The 16,443-nt window shown below is 47.2% G+C and overlaps 1 protein-coding gene across 1 annotated transcript in view; it reads left to right on the top strand.

Moving 5' to 3' along the window:
* The window catches only part of epha2b (eph receptor A2 b), a 50,080-nt gene that overhangs the window by 20,272 nt on the left and 13,365 nt on the right, over positions 1-16,443 (top strand). Inside the window, exons 4-8 of the mRNA XM_085967012.1 lie at positions 9,020-9,175; positions 10,051-10,380; positions 12,165-12,289; positions 15,222-15,384; positions 16,100-16,190. Coding sequence (XP_085823138.1) covers positions 9,020-9,175; positions 10,051-10,380; positions 12,165-12,289; positions 15,222-15,384; positions 16,100-16,190 — 865 coding nt within the window. The remainder of the gene's footprint in view (positions 1-9,019; positions 9,176-10,050; positions 10,381-12,164; positions 12,290-15,221; positions 15,385-16,099; positions 16,191-16,443) is intronic.

Below are 16,443 nucleotides of genomic sequence, written 5' to 3'. Positions count from 1 at the left end.
CAGGAAAGCACTGACTTGTCGTCCTCCAGAAGATGAATGAGGCTCCTTGGCTCGATTCCAGCCCTGGTTTTTCCCTTGCTCTCTTTCTCTTCTAAACAATTATGCAAATACTGATATTCTTCTAGGCAAACCAATATGGCACTGAACATAAAAGCCAGATCTTGACCATCGCCTGATGTTCTTTAACAGACTGCTCCAGGCCTGCTGTTAAATGGGTAACAAGGACAGCAGACCATTGGCACTGTGTGACCAAACAGATTTCCTATTGTATAAATGATTGTGGTGCTTATGACCCAACTCCTTCAGAACACAATCACTTGTGCAATTACCCTACATTTAAGCCTTTGCTCCTTGGCTTCTTCACTCAATTCCCAAAATGTATATCCAGTTGTCCCTCCGAATGGCTCTGTTTTCTAACCAATCCACTCTAGTTCATGGTGTCCTTTTTTTCTTCAGGGTTCCCTCATCCCTTCACTCTGATCCTTGTCATTAATTGCTCTTGATTTTCTTCAGTTCCTCACTGAGTTCTCTCCTCGTGCTTTGCACTTTCTTTCTGTGTTCTCTGTCGTGGCTCATTCAGCTCCCTCATTAATTGGACCCTCATCCACTTGTCCACCAGCAGACCTGGGGTGTTGAGCTATCATTGCTTCCATCTGGGGACAACTCGTCTGTTTTGCTGCGTCCGGGTTTTCTCTTGTGCGTCTCAATTGTTGCCACAGATGGCTGTTGCTTGACTGCAGGTAGGCAGTGCCATGCGTGGTTGGAAGGTGGGGGGAAGCCCTTGGGTTCGACCCCCTCACTGTACTGTTAGCTGATCTCAACCAGTAGCTGGGGTGCTACAATTTACTTCAGAGCCTTTGGATTAGGCAAAGGAAACTCCAGCTCCTGATCACTATCTCGCTTCCCTCCTCTGGAAAGTGCATGTGTGAACATCGGATGTAGATAGGATTGGGTTTGTGTGAAGCCCCGCATGATCAAATAGTCTGGCAACACTTTCTGTCTAGGCTGACCTATGAAGAATGGTCCCTAGGGTGAGGCACTAGAGGCCAGTTGGCACCTTTTGAGACTGTATGCCAGTGGCACTCGGTGACTTTGGTGAGGGGGGCAGTGCGGTAAAGAGGGTTATGTTGGCCTGCAGTTTGTTTGCATTCCATACTCGTTGGCAGCTGTGGCCAGTGTGAATGCCTTTCCAGTATCTCTGGAATGCTATTGCATGTCGATTTGTACCTTGTGACATTGCCAGTGTACTCACTGAATTGTTTTACTGACCGGGCACCTTCCTAAATCAGGCTCATGGTGTACCAGTCTGGCTCTGATACCTGCCAGTCCAATCTAGCCGATCACCGCCCCATTTTCCAGGTCATATCCTTCTCCGTAAATGCTCCAGTCTGATTGTTGAGGCCTCATTGTCCCTGAGGGACTGATGCATTTGTGTTTGTGTTGCTAGTTAATTGGAGGATCACACAGAACGGAACTGTAGCCAGGCTGGTGCTGACAGCTCGCTCCTAATGACGAGTCATTATCCTTTCCTAAAGCCCTGTGCACCCTACGTGATAAAACCCTGGGCTTTCAACTTCCTTTCAACTCTGCTCACTTACAGAAAGGTTAAGAACTGTGACCTCTTTCTGTCTGGCTGTTCTTTCTCTTCCCCAGATGAGCCCCAGTCAGTCATAATGCATTTGAAATGAGGTAGAGGCACTGTCGCCAGGACCATATCTTGGAGATGGTGCTGCTTCTCGTCTGCTATGAAACACCTACCTCGAAACCTTAACGATTAAATACACGCGACATGACCTTGGCAACCTTTGAACTGTTCAATCTGCAATGTCAGACTAGATCTCATTCAAAAATTCGCCAACACACATTCCAACCCTCCTTTTGTATGTTCTTTCAAAAGAAAAGTCTGAATCTAAGTTGTGGGTGTTTCTTTAATAAAATAAACAGCTCTGATTTGTAAACTGACATCCCGTCCTATAGTCCTGCTCAGATTGCTAAGCATGTTTTACCTAAAGATTGATAGAAATAATCTGAGGGCTTTGATCTGCTTGTCCCTTTAGTTTTATCCCACCCTACCTCTGCAACTTGCTGAAGTCTTGTATTTCCTCCCATGCCCTCAGGTTCTTTAACCCTGGTCTTCTTCCCTACCCACCCCCAGTCCACCATTAGTGACAGAGCCTTCAGTTGCCTTGATCTTAAGAACATAAGAAATAAGAACAGGAGTAGGTCATATGGCCCCTCGAGCCTGCTCCGCCATTCAATAAGACCATGGCTGATCATCGACCTCAACTACACTTTTCTGCCTGATCTCCATATCCCTTGATTCCCCTAGAGTCCAAAAATCTATCTATCTCAGCCTTGAATATACTCAAAGACTCGGCATTCACAGCCCTCTGGGGCAGAGAATTCCAAAGATTCACAACCCTCTGAGTGAAGAAATTCCTCCTCATCTCAGTCTTAAATGGCCGACCCCTTATCCTGAGACTATGCCCCCTAGTTCTAGACACTCCAGCCAGGGGAAACAACCTCTCAGCATCTACCCTGTCAATCCCCTTCAGAATCTTGTATGTTTCAATGAGATCACCTCTCATTCTTCTAAACTCCAGAGAGTATCGGCCCATTCTACACAATCTCTCATCATAGGACAGCCCTCTCATCCCAGGAATCAATCTAGTGAACCTTCGTTGCACCGCCTCCAAGGCAAGTATATCCTTCCTTAGATAAGGAGACCAAAACTGTGCACAGTACTCCAGGTGTGTCTCACCAAGGCCCTGTACAATTGTAGCAAAACTTCCTTACCCTTATACTCCTTCTGCAACAGCCCTCCCTAACTCTTCTGCCTCTCCATGATCAAAAGCCTCCTGAAAATTTCATCTCCTTGACTGAAATTTTGGTCACATCCTTAACTACCTACTGGGGCTTGGGGCTTGGTGTCCATTCCTTTCTTCTGCTGGGAGCAGTTTTTCTACTTGTAATGTAAATACAAGTTGTTCTGAATTAACTCCAATTTGAAGTTAGCTCAGATTTAGCTCAGATGATAGCTTCTGGTTTTAAGGTTCCATCATACATTAACCACATTGACTGTGCCACTTACACCTGAAGAACTGGCACAAAATCTGTGCTTCCCAGTGACCGCATTTCATCTTTCCACCTTTTCCTTTGGAACAGGTTGGGAATGCCAGCAGAGTAAATGATGTTGGATTCAGCAGGTTCGAAACTGCTACATTTTGGTGTAAATGCTATTTGTTCATCTTTCCACACAGGACAGCCCCTCTTGTGGTGAAGGTCACGGTGCTTTACCCTTGGTGTGTTGGCAGGGACACTCATCCCGATTAGAAAAAAGGCAGCTGGGCTGCGTGTTTACATTCTGTTACTGATTTACAGACCTGTTATTTGATGCTTAAGTTATAATGTATGATCTCCCCACCCAGGAAATGCCAGTGTGAAGAGATCATCTCCTTGAAACTGTAAGAAAGCCGTGACTAGCACTTCCCGCAGCACTGAACAGCCCTATTCAAAGTCACGAACAACATCCCTTGTGACTGTGACTGTGACCATCCTCCTTTACCCACCCTCATTCTCCTCAACCTCTCTGGTATTTGACAAGGTTGACCTCACCATCCTGCTCCAACACCTCTTCTCCATCATTCAGCTTTGTGGGTCTGTCTAAACCTGGCCAGTTCATTTCCCACAATGACTTCTCTTCTTCCCCACGCCGTCACCTCCGGAGACTCCCAAGAATCTATCCCAGGCTCACTCCTCTTTCATGCAGGGGTACAGCTTCCACTGTATTCCAATGACACCCAGCTCTACTTCTCTACCACTCTACAACTTGTGCTGTTAGATTGTCCAACATTCAGTCTTGGATGGGTCACGACTTCCTCCAGCTCAACATCAGTTAGACTAAAATCATTGTATGCGGCCTCGTCACACCAATTCCTCCGGCCACTATATCCGGTTTAATCAGACCGTTTGCAACATCAGCATCCTGTTTGACACTGAACTTAGTTTCTGACCCCATATTCCCTCTTATAAAGACCGCTGACTTCCATTATGCTAGGATCATGCCCACTGGTAACCTCCAACACTGACCGTGCCCGAATACGCGGGTCAGTGGCCGTTCACCCGTTTTAAATAATGCTGGTTGGTGCCCAAACCACTAGGAGTACATCTCTGGTTCCTGACTATTGCAGGATGCCACAAATGCAGCCTTGCTGTCCAGGCCAGAGGGATGTTAAAGGCCCCTGAAAACATTCCGATTCAGCCTCCAACAGTCCCCTTTGTAAGGGGGCTGTATTACAGATGCTAAAATTGAGCTTCTACAGTCCAGGCTGCTTCCCTGGAGCCCCAAAGTGGTCTTCACATCTGGCAATAAAGGCCTCTTCCTCGTGGGTGTACCAGTCTCCAAAGATTCCCCGACCTTCCACCAGGCTAAGGTCCCAATGTAAGGAGCCCCTGCCCCGGAACACTCAGTGGCTTTGTAATGGGTGGGCGGGCGCTCTGTCCCTTGGAAGATCGAGTAGGATCTCCGATGTAAGGCCGGGATCAGGCATGTCCAGGTCCTGGTCTGCTTTCCAGCTCTTCTGCTGCCGGAAGGCCTGAGGAATTCCTGCCCCAGTGTGCGTAGGTAATCATGCAACTCCTAGAGAAGAGGCCCTTCTAGAGAGTTCTCCTCCGTATAATCCCGCTTGAGTTTAAAAGTGTTTTCCTTTTTGGTACTGTATCCAACAATACAGGTCCAGCAGAGACGTGAAGCCACTGTTGTACCATAATCTTGCATCCGATTTCTGCCCCAAACTGGAAACTCACCAGTGACCCAGAATAAACAAACTGAGATATTCTTAGAATTCCTCCTCTCCACAGGAGACGAAGACGATCTCTGCTTTACATGGGAATTCTGAGTGCTTTTGAACTGTGTTAGCAGATGTGTATCCTCCTGATCAGGCGGAAATCTACCCTCCCAATAACAGAGCAGTGTTACTTCGCTCAAACTGTATGTTCACCAAGACTGTCAGAAGAGGCCAGCCCAGCACTTGAAGTGGAGGGGGTGGGGTAGAGGAGGGTGTTGCTCTGGTAGACAAAACTCCTTCCTGTGATTTTTTTTTCATTCCAAGGGTGCTCTGGGCGTGATCTCTCCTGGTATGTGCTGCGCCATGCAGTCTGGTCTCTACTGCTAGCACCAGGCACAAAGAGGATGTCCCCACATCCTCAGGATCTCTCTCCTGTTTGGGGGGAACAATTGAACTCTCATTTTGAAAGAAACACCATAGTTTTGTGATGAATGCTAAAATTTATTCGTGGGTCATTGGTCCCATGTGATCTAAACCTTTTCCATTCATGAAATACCATGTACTATTGGGTGCGTACCAGGCCACGGGAATACGACAGATACAGAACCAGTGTTAATCCCTCAACAACGAGCAGTATTGAGGCAGCCTGTAGGGGCCCGGCTTCACTTTGTTAACAATGAATAGACAGAATAGCCGGGCATTCTGACTGAGCCCTGAGCATGTCAGCCTCGCTCCTGAGTGCATTAGTATTACTGCTGCCGAGATAGACATTCCTATTCTATTAACTGCAAGCCTGGCTCAATATGAGCTCTTAGCTCGAACAAAGCAGCCTCACCATTCCTGCTCTCCCAGGGTCTCCGCTATAAAGCAGCTGTGCCATTTGAGGTCTCTTGCTATTTGGGCAGCTGTTTGACATCATTATTAAGCAGGATGTCAGTGCCGACACGACCCTGTCAGTGAATGTCCTCTAGAATATGAAAATGTGTCTTGAGTTGCTGTCAAAGGGACTCTCGTTCCCTTTTGATTCTGATGATTAATGTTCAGATGAATTGGGACAACCCAAAGGCAGTGAGCACAGTTTGAGAGATGAACAATTCTTGCTGTCCTTGTGTACCAGCTCCGCAGTTATTGAAGACTGCTTGTACGAGAAATGCAGGCCAATTTGGACAATGGGGTGTGTTTATGCTTTAGGACCCAGTCATTCCAAGTCATCTTTGGGGTTTTGCAAATAGTTTGTGTTTCATTCCATAATAAGGGGTCAGCCAGGGCTCAGTGGGTAGCACTCTTGCCTCTGAGTTGGAAGGTTGTGGGTTCAAGTCCCACTGCAGGGACTTGAGCACAAAAACTAGGCTGTCACTCCGGTTCAGTACTGAGGGAGTGCTGCACTGTTGGAGATGCCGTCTTTCGGATGAGACATTCAACCTCTCGAGTGGAGGTGAAAGATCCCATGGCACCATTCAAAGAAGAGCAGGGGAGTTCTCCCCAGTGTCCTGACCAATATTTATCCCTCAACCAACATCACTAAAACAGATGATTTGGTTATTATCTCATTGCTGTTTGTGGGAGCTTGCTGTGTGCAAATTGGCTGTCTTGTTTCTTGCCTTACAACAGTGACCACACTTCAAAAGTACTTAATTGGTTGTAAAAGGTACTTTGCTATGTCCTGAGGTCATAAAAGATGCTATATAAATACAAGTTCTTTATTTTCCCTCTAAATGGCTCTCATTGCATAGAAAGAAAGAAAGACTTGCATTTATATAGCACCTTTCACAACCTCAGGACATCCCAAAGCACTTTACAGCCAATGGAGTACTTTTTTGAAGTGTAGTCATGTAGGAAACATGGCAGCCAATTTGCGCACAGCTAACCTGTTTTAGTGATGTTGATTGAGGGATAAATATTGGCCAGGACACCGGGGACAACTCCCCTGCGCTTCTTCAAAATAGTGCCATGGGATCTTCTACATCCACCTGAGCGAGCAGACAGGGTTTCGGTTTAACGTCTCATTGGCACCTCCGACAGTGCCGCACTCCCTCAGCACTGCACTGGTGTGTTAGCCTAGATTTTTGTGCTCAAGTCCCTGGAGTGGGACTTGAACCCATGACCACCTGACTCCGGCCAGAGTGCTGCCCACTGAGCCACGGCTGACCCGGCATAGATGCAAAAACATCATCAAATGCTGTGAACCTAGGAATTGGTGATTTGCAATGTGCGGTGTTGGCGTATGAACACTGTGTACATTTACATAACATCGAATAATAGCAGAGGAGCGTCAACACCTCTGTTGAAATTGCAGTCAGAGGGTTGTCATATGAACATGTAAAGCAATCATCTGCTAATATTACAAATGGTAATTTTCAAGCAAGAGGTGAATGGAACATCTGGAAGTTCATAGAATGCCCAACAGCAGGCAGATGCTAGTGTTTAAGAGATGGGTGCAGGACTGGGAAGGGGAATCTCCATGTTCTGTTTAATGCATGCTCCGTGCTCAGTTAATTTGATGAGCCAGTTGGTTGTCTGTCACTTGGTTGCTGGCGAAGTGGAATGAACAAACCAGTTGGGGTGAGAATGCCTGAGGTCGTGTGAAGAACCCGTCCTTTTTTTTTTCCCCCCTCCTCCTCTTCAGCCTTTTGTCTATGTTGGGAATGTTCTCTCGGAGTGACTGGATGCGCTCAGCACACAACTTGCCTACGAGGTCAGCTGTGCTCTGCTGTGTACACAGAGGAACTGTTATATCCCCTGTCATAAACTCAGGCCCCCAGCTCTGAACCCACTCTGTGTAACCAACAGGAGGTGGCTGTTTGCTTGGAGCAGTTGTCCCCCCAGCTGCTGAGTACGTGTCGGGTTGGAATGCAGGAAAATACCAGAAATTCCCCCAAAGTGAGAGAAGCAGCCTCCGGACGGACAGGGTTTCAGGACTGCACAATTGGTACCTACTGACTCCTTTCATTAGAATGACAAGCTTGACAGTTACAATAGTCTGATTGTCAGGCAGTTGACATTCTGTTTACACAAGTAAATTGAAATCACTTAACCCAGCCACTCATGAGCTCTCGACTGGAGAGACATCTTGAACTCTCCTACACAAAGTAGCCTATCTCTCTCTGCTCCACTCCTAAGTGCAAAGCCAATGCTTCTACAGAAAACTTTCGATTTACCGGCACCTAAATAACCGGAAATCTCGGTTAACCGGCAAAATTCAGGAGTAGGTTTTACTTCATATTGTATTTGCCGCCTTCCATCTGTGCTGTGCAAGGGTGTGGCTGCAGCTGTTGCTAAGCTACAGAGACGCTTGAAACTTGTGGCCATTGTTCTACAGTTGTTGCTAAGCAACAGGGTTTGTTGCTTCATATGGAGCTGTCAGCTCTCCCTATCTTTTACTACAGCGTTCGGTTATCCGGAATTTTTGATGAACCGGCACCACGTCAGTCCCGTCCGTGCCGGATTAAAAAAAAGTTTCCTGTAGTTGGTTTTCATATCTGGTTTAGTGGGGTGCTAGAATTGTGTGGACGCTGGCATCCCCGCAGTGTGAACTTGTTGGATTTATTAAAGCTGGTGTGGAAACCCAGTAAATAAACTGGTCACTGATTGTGCTACTAACATCCCACCAAACCAAATATTAAAGCCGTTCTGTTTTTGAGCGCCCTAATCTCGAGTAGTTGGCTGGTGCTTCTTCACCTGTTTAAACAACAAGTGGTTCCGGGTAACTTTTAAATAGGCTTTTTACACGACAGGCGGTCAGCTGACTGCAGAGGTACAGGTTCTCCCTCCTTCAGCTCCAGTCCATTAGTGTAAACAAGCCCAGGAACAGATGGCATCGTAAACCCATGAAAATGTAGGTTTATCCTGTGTGGGGCTCTGTAAGAGTGGAGCCAGTGGTCTGCGGAGATCAGCTTCCCCAATCCATGTGAGGTGGCTCTCCTGAAACGTGATGTAGTGATATCCCCAGAGTATAAAAGTGCCTTGAATTTGCTCAAATTAAACAGCATCAGGTTTGACTACAATGGCCCCACAGTTGAACAGCCCAGCAACTCTTAACAAATGAAAAATGGGCACTTGTACGAGCTACCAGAAAGGGGGGGGTGGGGTGAAGAAAGAGGCGTGTGATACTGATATTAAATATTGCTGCTAGATCCGAGTCAGAGACTTGGACATTGATGATCCTGTTGAGTTGTTCTTGATGTCTCTGCTTCTACTGATTCTGTACTAAATCGTGCATCTGTGTTTTCCAGTGTGTAAGGAAGGGTTCTTCAAGTCAAAGGCCACCAATGACCCCTGCTTGGAATGCCCCGCCAACACCCAGCCCTCTGCAGCAGGTTCCAGCTCGTGTCCATGCGAGGAGGGTTTCTACCGAGCCCCCCGTGACCCCGCCACCTCTGCGTGTTCTCGTGAGTATAATCACCTTTTCCACACTTGTCTGTGTGCACTGCATGTAAAGGAAGGCAGATGGTATGTTGGCCTTCATTGCAAGAGGATTTGAGTACAGGAGCATGGATGTCTTACTACAGTTATACAGGGCCTTGGTGAGACCATACCTGGAGTACTGTGTGCAGTTTTGGTCTCCTTGCCTAAGAAAGGATTTACTTGCCATAGAGGGAGTACTGCCATCCAGACTGATTCCTGGGATGGCAGGACTGTCGTATGAGGAGAGATTGGGTCAACTAGGCCTGTATTCACTAGAGTTTGGAAGAATGAGCGGGGATCTCATTGAAACGTATAAAGTTCTGACAGGGCTAGACAGACTGGATGCAGGGAGGATGTTTCCCCTGGCTGGGGGGTCTAGAACGAGGGGTCACAGTCTCAGGATACGGGGTAGGACATTTAGGACTGAAATGAGGAGCAATTTCATCACTCAGAGGGTGGTGAACCTGTGGAATTCTCTACCACAGAAGGCTGTGGAGGCCAAGTCACTGAATATATTTAAGAAGGAGATAGATAGATTTCTAGACGCAAAAGGCATCAAGGGGTATGGGGAGAGAGCGGGAATATGGTATTGAGATAGAGGATCAGCCATGATCATATAGAATGGCGGAGCAGGCTCGAAGGGCCGAATGGCCTACTCCTGCTCCATTTTTTTCCCCATGTTCTAAAGCCTTCATTGTTGAACCCTGGAGTATAGGCCTCTGCCCCTGTCTGTCCCCAGAGTGAGGTTGGGGCCAGCCAGGATGAGCAGTGTGCTCATGTGGGTCTTCTCTATCGCCGAATAAGCCGTCCCCCGGCAGCGGTGTGGTGACTTAATGTTTCTATTGTGTTTAATCTACAGGGCCGCCCTCCATGCCCGAGGCCGTTACCGCCACTGCCGTGGGTTCCACCGTTCTGTTGAAGTGGATGCCGCCCAGTGACACCGGGGGCCGCAGCGACCTCACCTACAGTGTGGTGTGCGAGCGCTGCGCTTGGGACACGGGAAACTGCAAACCCTGCGAGGCGGGTGTCCGCTTTACCCGGCAGTTCCCATTTATGGAGACCACCGTGAGTGTGGTGGAGCTGGAGCCACACACCAACTATACCTTCAAGGTTGAAGCGAGGAATGGAGTGTCCGACCAGAGCTTCACGCGCAGTGTCGCCAGCGCTGTTGCCTTAATTAACGAGACGGGTACGTGTTAAACTGAACAGCAAAGTGAGGCGGCATTCCGATCAAGAGCGAGGGCCACCTCGAGTCAGGAATGTGGATTGTTGGTACTTACTGCCCCCTCCTCTAAGGACATCAACTATCCTGATTTTTCCCCCCCACCCCACCGTCTAATCTTGTCTACTCCTCCGCTGCGGGCGCTGATCACGGGTCCTGGCAGCCTTCCTGTACCTTTTGCTCAAGTGGCCCTCCCTTATGTGGGAGCTGGACAATGACTGGTGTCCTGTTTAGGACTCCCAGCCAAGTCTGATCCCATTGCATCTGATGTATACACGCAGGCACTTCCAGCCGGAGTCACTGAATCGCGATCAGGAGTGGGAACTGGCTGACTTTTCTTTCTCTTTCTCCAGTCCGGGGTACTGAGGCCAACTGTTGTGCCAAAACCGCTGCCTTACTTGAAACCAACTGAGGATACAACTAGGGACCTCTGGTTTGCATGGCTTAGTACCGCCCAAGCATTCAATGGGTTCCAATATAGAAACGCACTTCCCCTGTTCACGAACCCTTGCGGTAAATTCACCAATCCCGTGCTCCTACCGTGGAGCCATGGTGAAAGGGAGCAAGGGTTAGAGGTGGGGCTGCAGCACAGTGAGGCTGATGCCCAATCCGGCACTCTCTCTTTGAGCCTACTCCATACTCGGAGCATTTACCCTCTTGTTTAACATGCAGGGGACAGAAATTTAAAGCTGTTTATTTGCAGTGTGTGATGTATGTTCGAGAGAAATATAGAAAAAGGGCGATATCAGCCAAATCTCTTCATGAACCAGAGAAGCTGCGAGACTACCATAAGAGTATCAGATACAGTCACTGCAAAATTGAGGACTCTGATTCTCCAGGGCTGAATACCAACAAAAAACCAAGACTGGGACATAAGCCACAGCTCTACCAATGCAACATCGATATCCCGCAGCCCAAACCCGTCTTGCTGGAGTCTGAGTAATTCAGCATCTTATCGTGCCACTCAACTGTAATCAATGAGTATTGTGGGCACTGTGCCCTTTAGGCTGGGTATAAAAGCAATGTTGCATTGATATAGCACCTTTCACATCCCAGGAGGTCCCAAAGTGCATCGCGGCCAATGAATTACTTTTGAAGTGTAATCACTGTTATGTAGGTAAACACAGCAGCCAATTGGTGCACAACAAGGGTCCTATCAACAGCAAGTGAAATGAATAACAAGTTCATCTGTTTTTGGTGGTATTGGTTGAAGAGGGAAATGTTGGCCAGGACAGCGCCAAAGCCAAGTGTTGTGGAGCAATGAACTGCCCTTGACATCGAGATGTGGGTGGGGGTGGTCTCTGGGCCAGGCGTGCAGCTTGTGGATATGCAGTCACTGCATATCACAACTGCTTCTTAGCTTTGCAGGTAGCGTGTATGCTGGAGTTTGGGTATTCTGTCGTAAGCCAGTGTTTTAGTTCCTCACTGTGGTGTGGAACATTGACTAGTGTGTTGGGCACCTTTTACCCAGTCCAAACTGGGAGCAGAATTTTTTTTAAAAAATCCTGTGCACATCCAGCCAGGTCTTTTCACCGTGCACATGACCTTTTTAAAAAATAAAAAAAAATCTAGCATTGCAAAATGACTTTGGTTTTAATTTCTCAAAACTACTGGGCTGCCACCCTTCAAACTGAACCAGGTGACCACCCTTCGGATGGGTACTGAATGGCCCAGTACTGAGGCAACCTGCCATTGTGTTCAACTAAGACACTTGCACAATATTTATTACCTCTTGTTTCTTGCTACCACAGAACCTCCTAAAATCACCTCAATAGTGATGAAGAAACGTGAGAAGTCCAGCCTTACTCTGTCCTGGGGTGTTCCCAAGAGGCAGATGAGTCGCATTTCAGGCTACGAGCTCATGTACAGCAAGAAGGTGAGAATATATCAGTGGACTTGCCCCACTTCAGTGCTGTTGGTGCCGTCACTTCCTGGACACTTGGCTCTGTCCCCTTATTGCTGCTCCTCCAGAAGCCCACTGATGTGGGTGGCTTCACAGCTGCCACTCAGGTTCTCTGTCCAGAGTCATGGCCTCTACCACTTCCTTTTACCTTTTCTATAATTCCTGTCTAGAGATGTTTAAAGAACGGTTGTTCTTGGTAACATATTTGCCTTTGAGTCACCCAAACAGGCCAAACTGGGCCAAAAGAACGATTTTCCCCTAATTTTCTCATCTGCTCTCTTGGAAGTGCTGAGATGTTGAGGCTCCAATCCTCAGATACCAGTCTCCCTCCAATACCTCATCAGTTGGTCATTCTTCATTTTTGAGCCTAGGTTGTGACTGTTGGCAGGCTGTCTGTGGTAGGCCTTACATAATCCATCCACACAGCCATTGGGTAGGGATTGGCAATGGGAACCCTGATTACTTTTCTTCCACTTGCCCCCAGGCACTGAGGCCAGTTGTCCTATCCATTATCCTGGCTGCGATCAGCTAACCGGGCACAGACCATGGGTCAAACCTGGCACTCTGGTCATCAATGTGGCTCTACCACACTACATGTTGCAACTAGTCACTGATCCATGAAAGACAGCACCTACCCAAATAAGCCACTGCTGTTTGAGGATCCTGTCAATCCATTGTCAAATTCTCAGTTTGGCATCTTGGGGATGGCCTCAGGGTGTCTGTTCCAGACATTTCGGAACATATTGCGGCACTCCTTTTCACGGATGATATTGTGTTACTGACAGATTCGGCCAGGGATTTAGTGTTCCCTACTCACTATCTTCAACAGTGGGCTAATTGATGAGATACAGTGGTGGGTGGTGTCCTAAAAAATCAGTATTATGGCCTTGCACAGCTCAAGAAAGGACCTCCAAGGTATTGATTGGGAAATCAAAGGGCATTTCATCCAATTGTTGTTTTATATCGGTACCTGGAGGTTCTGGTAAATGCCTGGACACAGCCCTTCAGAATCACACTGAGAAAGGGCAAAGAGCACTTTGGTCTTTTTCATCTTTCTTGAGGATGGCAAAATCCCAATGTAGGTTGTTTGTAGTGTATGACGCAAGTCCAAACAGTTCTCCTTCATGGTTCAGATCTCCTAGGCACACAGCAGAAGGGCTTCCTCCAGCTCATGTGGGAGATCCAGGACCAGGCTGTGAGGTGGATTTGTGCCAAAAAGTGAAGCAGCTGAAGGGACGGAGGGCTTTCTGGACGGGGAGTTAACCTGGTGATAGTCACACCTCTTTACCAAAGCCCCTCACATGGATTAAGCAGTTAGTAATGAGTAAGCCTGGTGCACAGTATTGGACATAAGCTTCAAGGAGGCTGGCATGACGCAAGCTGCCCTGTGTAGGTCCTTCCATCACACTGAAAGCAGATACTACACCGGCACCTAAACTCTCTGGACTTGGGTAACCTGAGATATGCCCCGTGTGGGGAGCAGGGGGAAAGAGTGTGCACACTATATTGGGGAAACGGAAAACCCTACAGGTTGGGTGTCCATTTCTCAATAGCTCGATTTAGATTTAAACATGGTGATGGTTTTCATGCATAGCAAACATCCAGCTGACAAAGAATTTCACACCAGTAGATGCGCTTGAAACAAGAAGTGATCTGAAGCCAGTCTGCAATTTAATTAAGGAAACGTACAAGCCAGTGAGGGTGTTGGACTTTGGGCAGCTGCAAGGCTGTGTTGTCTGTAATAAGTGTAACATCCTGAAACACAGATACTGTTACATATATCTGAGGACTAGTCAAACTAATCCCTCATTGAGATGAGTAAGCAACACCCAGATAATTCCCCCGAGGCGTTAAGTGTAAACTGACAGACTTGTCAATGGGAATTAGTGAAACTCCAGGCTGCAACATCGCTTCCATATCCTGTGGAAAGGAACTTTCTTGTGTGAAATTCACTCTCAAATAACCTTGATGTTAAAAAAAAAAAAAAAAATCCCATTTTGAGAGCAACTCACAACCATCTGAGAAAGTGCAAGGATGTTGGTGGCTGCTGTGACCATCTAGTCCTTTAAAACAATACTGAACAGCTCCAGGTTTGAGCCCTGATCTGTGCTGAATGAGTTGTTCTCGACAGGAGCGGTGGTTGGAGGTGCTAAACTGGCCTTTGTCCCTGGGCTGGAGATGGGGAGTGGGGGGCATAAATCGACAGTATTCCTGATCACTGTCCAGTGACTCTTGCTGGAGCGCACCTGTGCTTGGATGTTCAGATTTGGGTGCGATGCATGCCATGGTCAAATGGCCCAGCAATATTCACTATCTAGGCTCATGCCGGAAGAATGGGTGAAGGGGGCCGACCCACATGGAACCCATTCCTGAGTACCTCATCATCTTGAATGGGGAGAGGAAAATAAAACTCTATTTACGTAACAAAAAAAGAATCTTTGTCCACTAACACTACATTCGCAACCTCTGGAGTAACTGATGATGAATTAAAGTAGCTTGAGCTTTGCTTTGTGGTTTACGACGCAGATCTTTTGTTGTTTTGTGAATTACAAAAGCTGTGTAGTCCCCCTGTTTAACATGCATGTATTCCTTGTGCTTAACTCTGGGCGCATCTAAAGGTTTACATATTAATGAGACTCCTTGAGAACCATGTTCCCCTTATGTGATGGTGGCCATTCACTGCTCCAAAGAGATCATTAGCGTCTCTTAATCACCAGGGTCCCTTTGCAATACAGAACAAGAGAAATCACAAAAAGGAGAGGTTTAATTCTTTTCACTTTACATTCTGTTGAGCGCAACTGCCCTGTCCTGACCCCCAAGAGGCTGGGGTCAGCTCGGTTGCCTTGATGGTGGGAGCTGCTGTTTTATCTCTCTCTTTTTTCCTCCCCCAATGTCCTCCCTGTAGGTGGATCAACAGAGCTACACAGTGCTGCGTTCTGACAGTACCCTTGTGAAGGTTTCAAACTTGCTGCCTGGTACGGTGTATGTTTTTCGTGTGCAGGCGCTGACACCAGAGGGGGCCGGGTTTTACAGCGAGACGTATGAGTTCCTGACTCTTCCGGATAAAGGTGATGCACCGTTCCAGTTTCTCAGGTTGTTCTTCTCCTGTTAGTAGATTTGTAATGCTTCCCCCATTCCTTTGAAAAATGAAAACGGAAAATGCAAGGCACACAAAGCAGGTCTGTCAGCATGCGAGAGAAAAGAAGTTTCAGAGGAAGACCCTTCGTCAGAAACTAACTCATTAACTCTTTCGGATGATGGTGGGATTTCGGATGATGGTGGGATTTGCAGTGTATTTCCAGCAGTTTTAAAAAATCTTTAGACTCAATTTCAAGCATTTGTACATTTTTTTTTCTCCTTTTGTGATTCCTTTGCTTTTAAAACTGCTCGGGTCCTTGCAGTCCTGTCCCAAGAGGTCGGGTTAGCGGATTAAAGGCTCCTGTGCCTCCCCAGTTTGATCTGTGAGCTCGTTGAATGCACTGTGTGGTTCCAGTGCTTTGTATGACAGTCACTGCGGTTCGCTGCCTGGATGCAGACAGTAAATTCTACCGTTGAGTGCTGCTTTAAAAGAGAGTTTGGGCCGGCCGGCTCTGTACTGTATATGACCAGCATCCACTTGATGGGATGGGTAAGCTTCAAGTTCCTAGGAGTTTCACCAGAAATAGAATAGTTGTAGGAAATCAAAAGGAAAACTGTGCACAGTGTAAATCTGAAATAAAATAGAAATGTACAGCAGGTGGAACCCAGGATGAGAAAATAATTCTCTTCCCTTTCTTTCAGCAGATTCTAATTGGACAACCCTTATAGTGGGGATGGTGGTTGGAGGAGTCACGATGATACTGCTGGTGATTGTTTTTCTCTACCTCAGGCGGAGGTGCGTTTTTAACTTGCTTGTAGCAATCAATTTAACCCCTTCAGTACTCTTTGTAGGATTTTCTTTCAATGTGTTTCCATGCAAGCTATAATTTTACAGCTTATAACTGATACTTGCGTGATGTGCTCCAGATAGGGGCCTAGCCCAGATGCACCATGAGGTGGTAAGCCTTTCAATAATGTTGTATTTAGCACTGGGCTCCCGGTATTTCATAAGTCAGTGAGTGTCTGGTATAGGGCAGAAAAAACCCATT

Source organism: Somniosus microcephalus, chromosome 25 (assembly GCF_052327205.1).
Source record: "Somniosus microcephalus isolate GS21.2 chromosome 25, FLI_Smic_1.0, whole genome shotgun sequence".
Lineage (NCBI taxonomy): Eukaryota > Metazoa > Chordata > Chondrichthyes > Squaliformes > Somniosidae > Somniosus > Somniosus microcephalus.
Note: the sequence above shows the minus strand (reverse complement) of the source record. Positions and strands in the feature narration are given on the sequence as shown.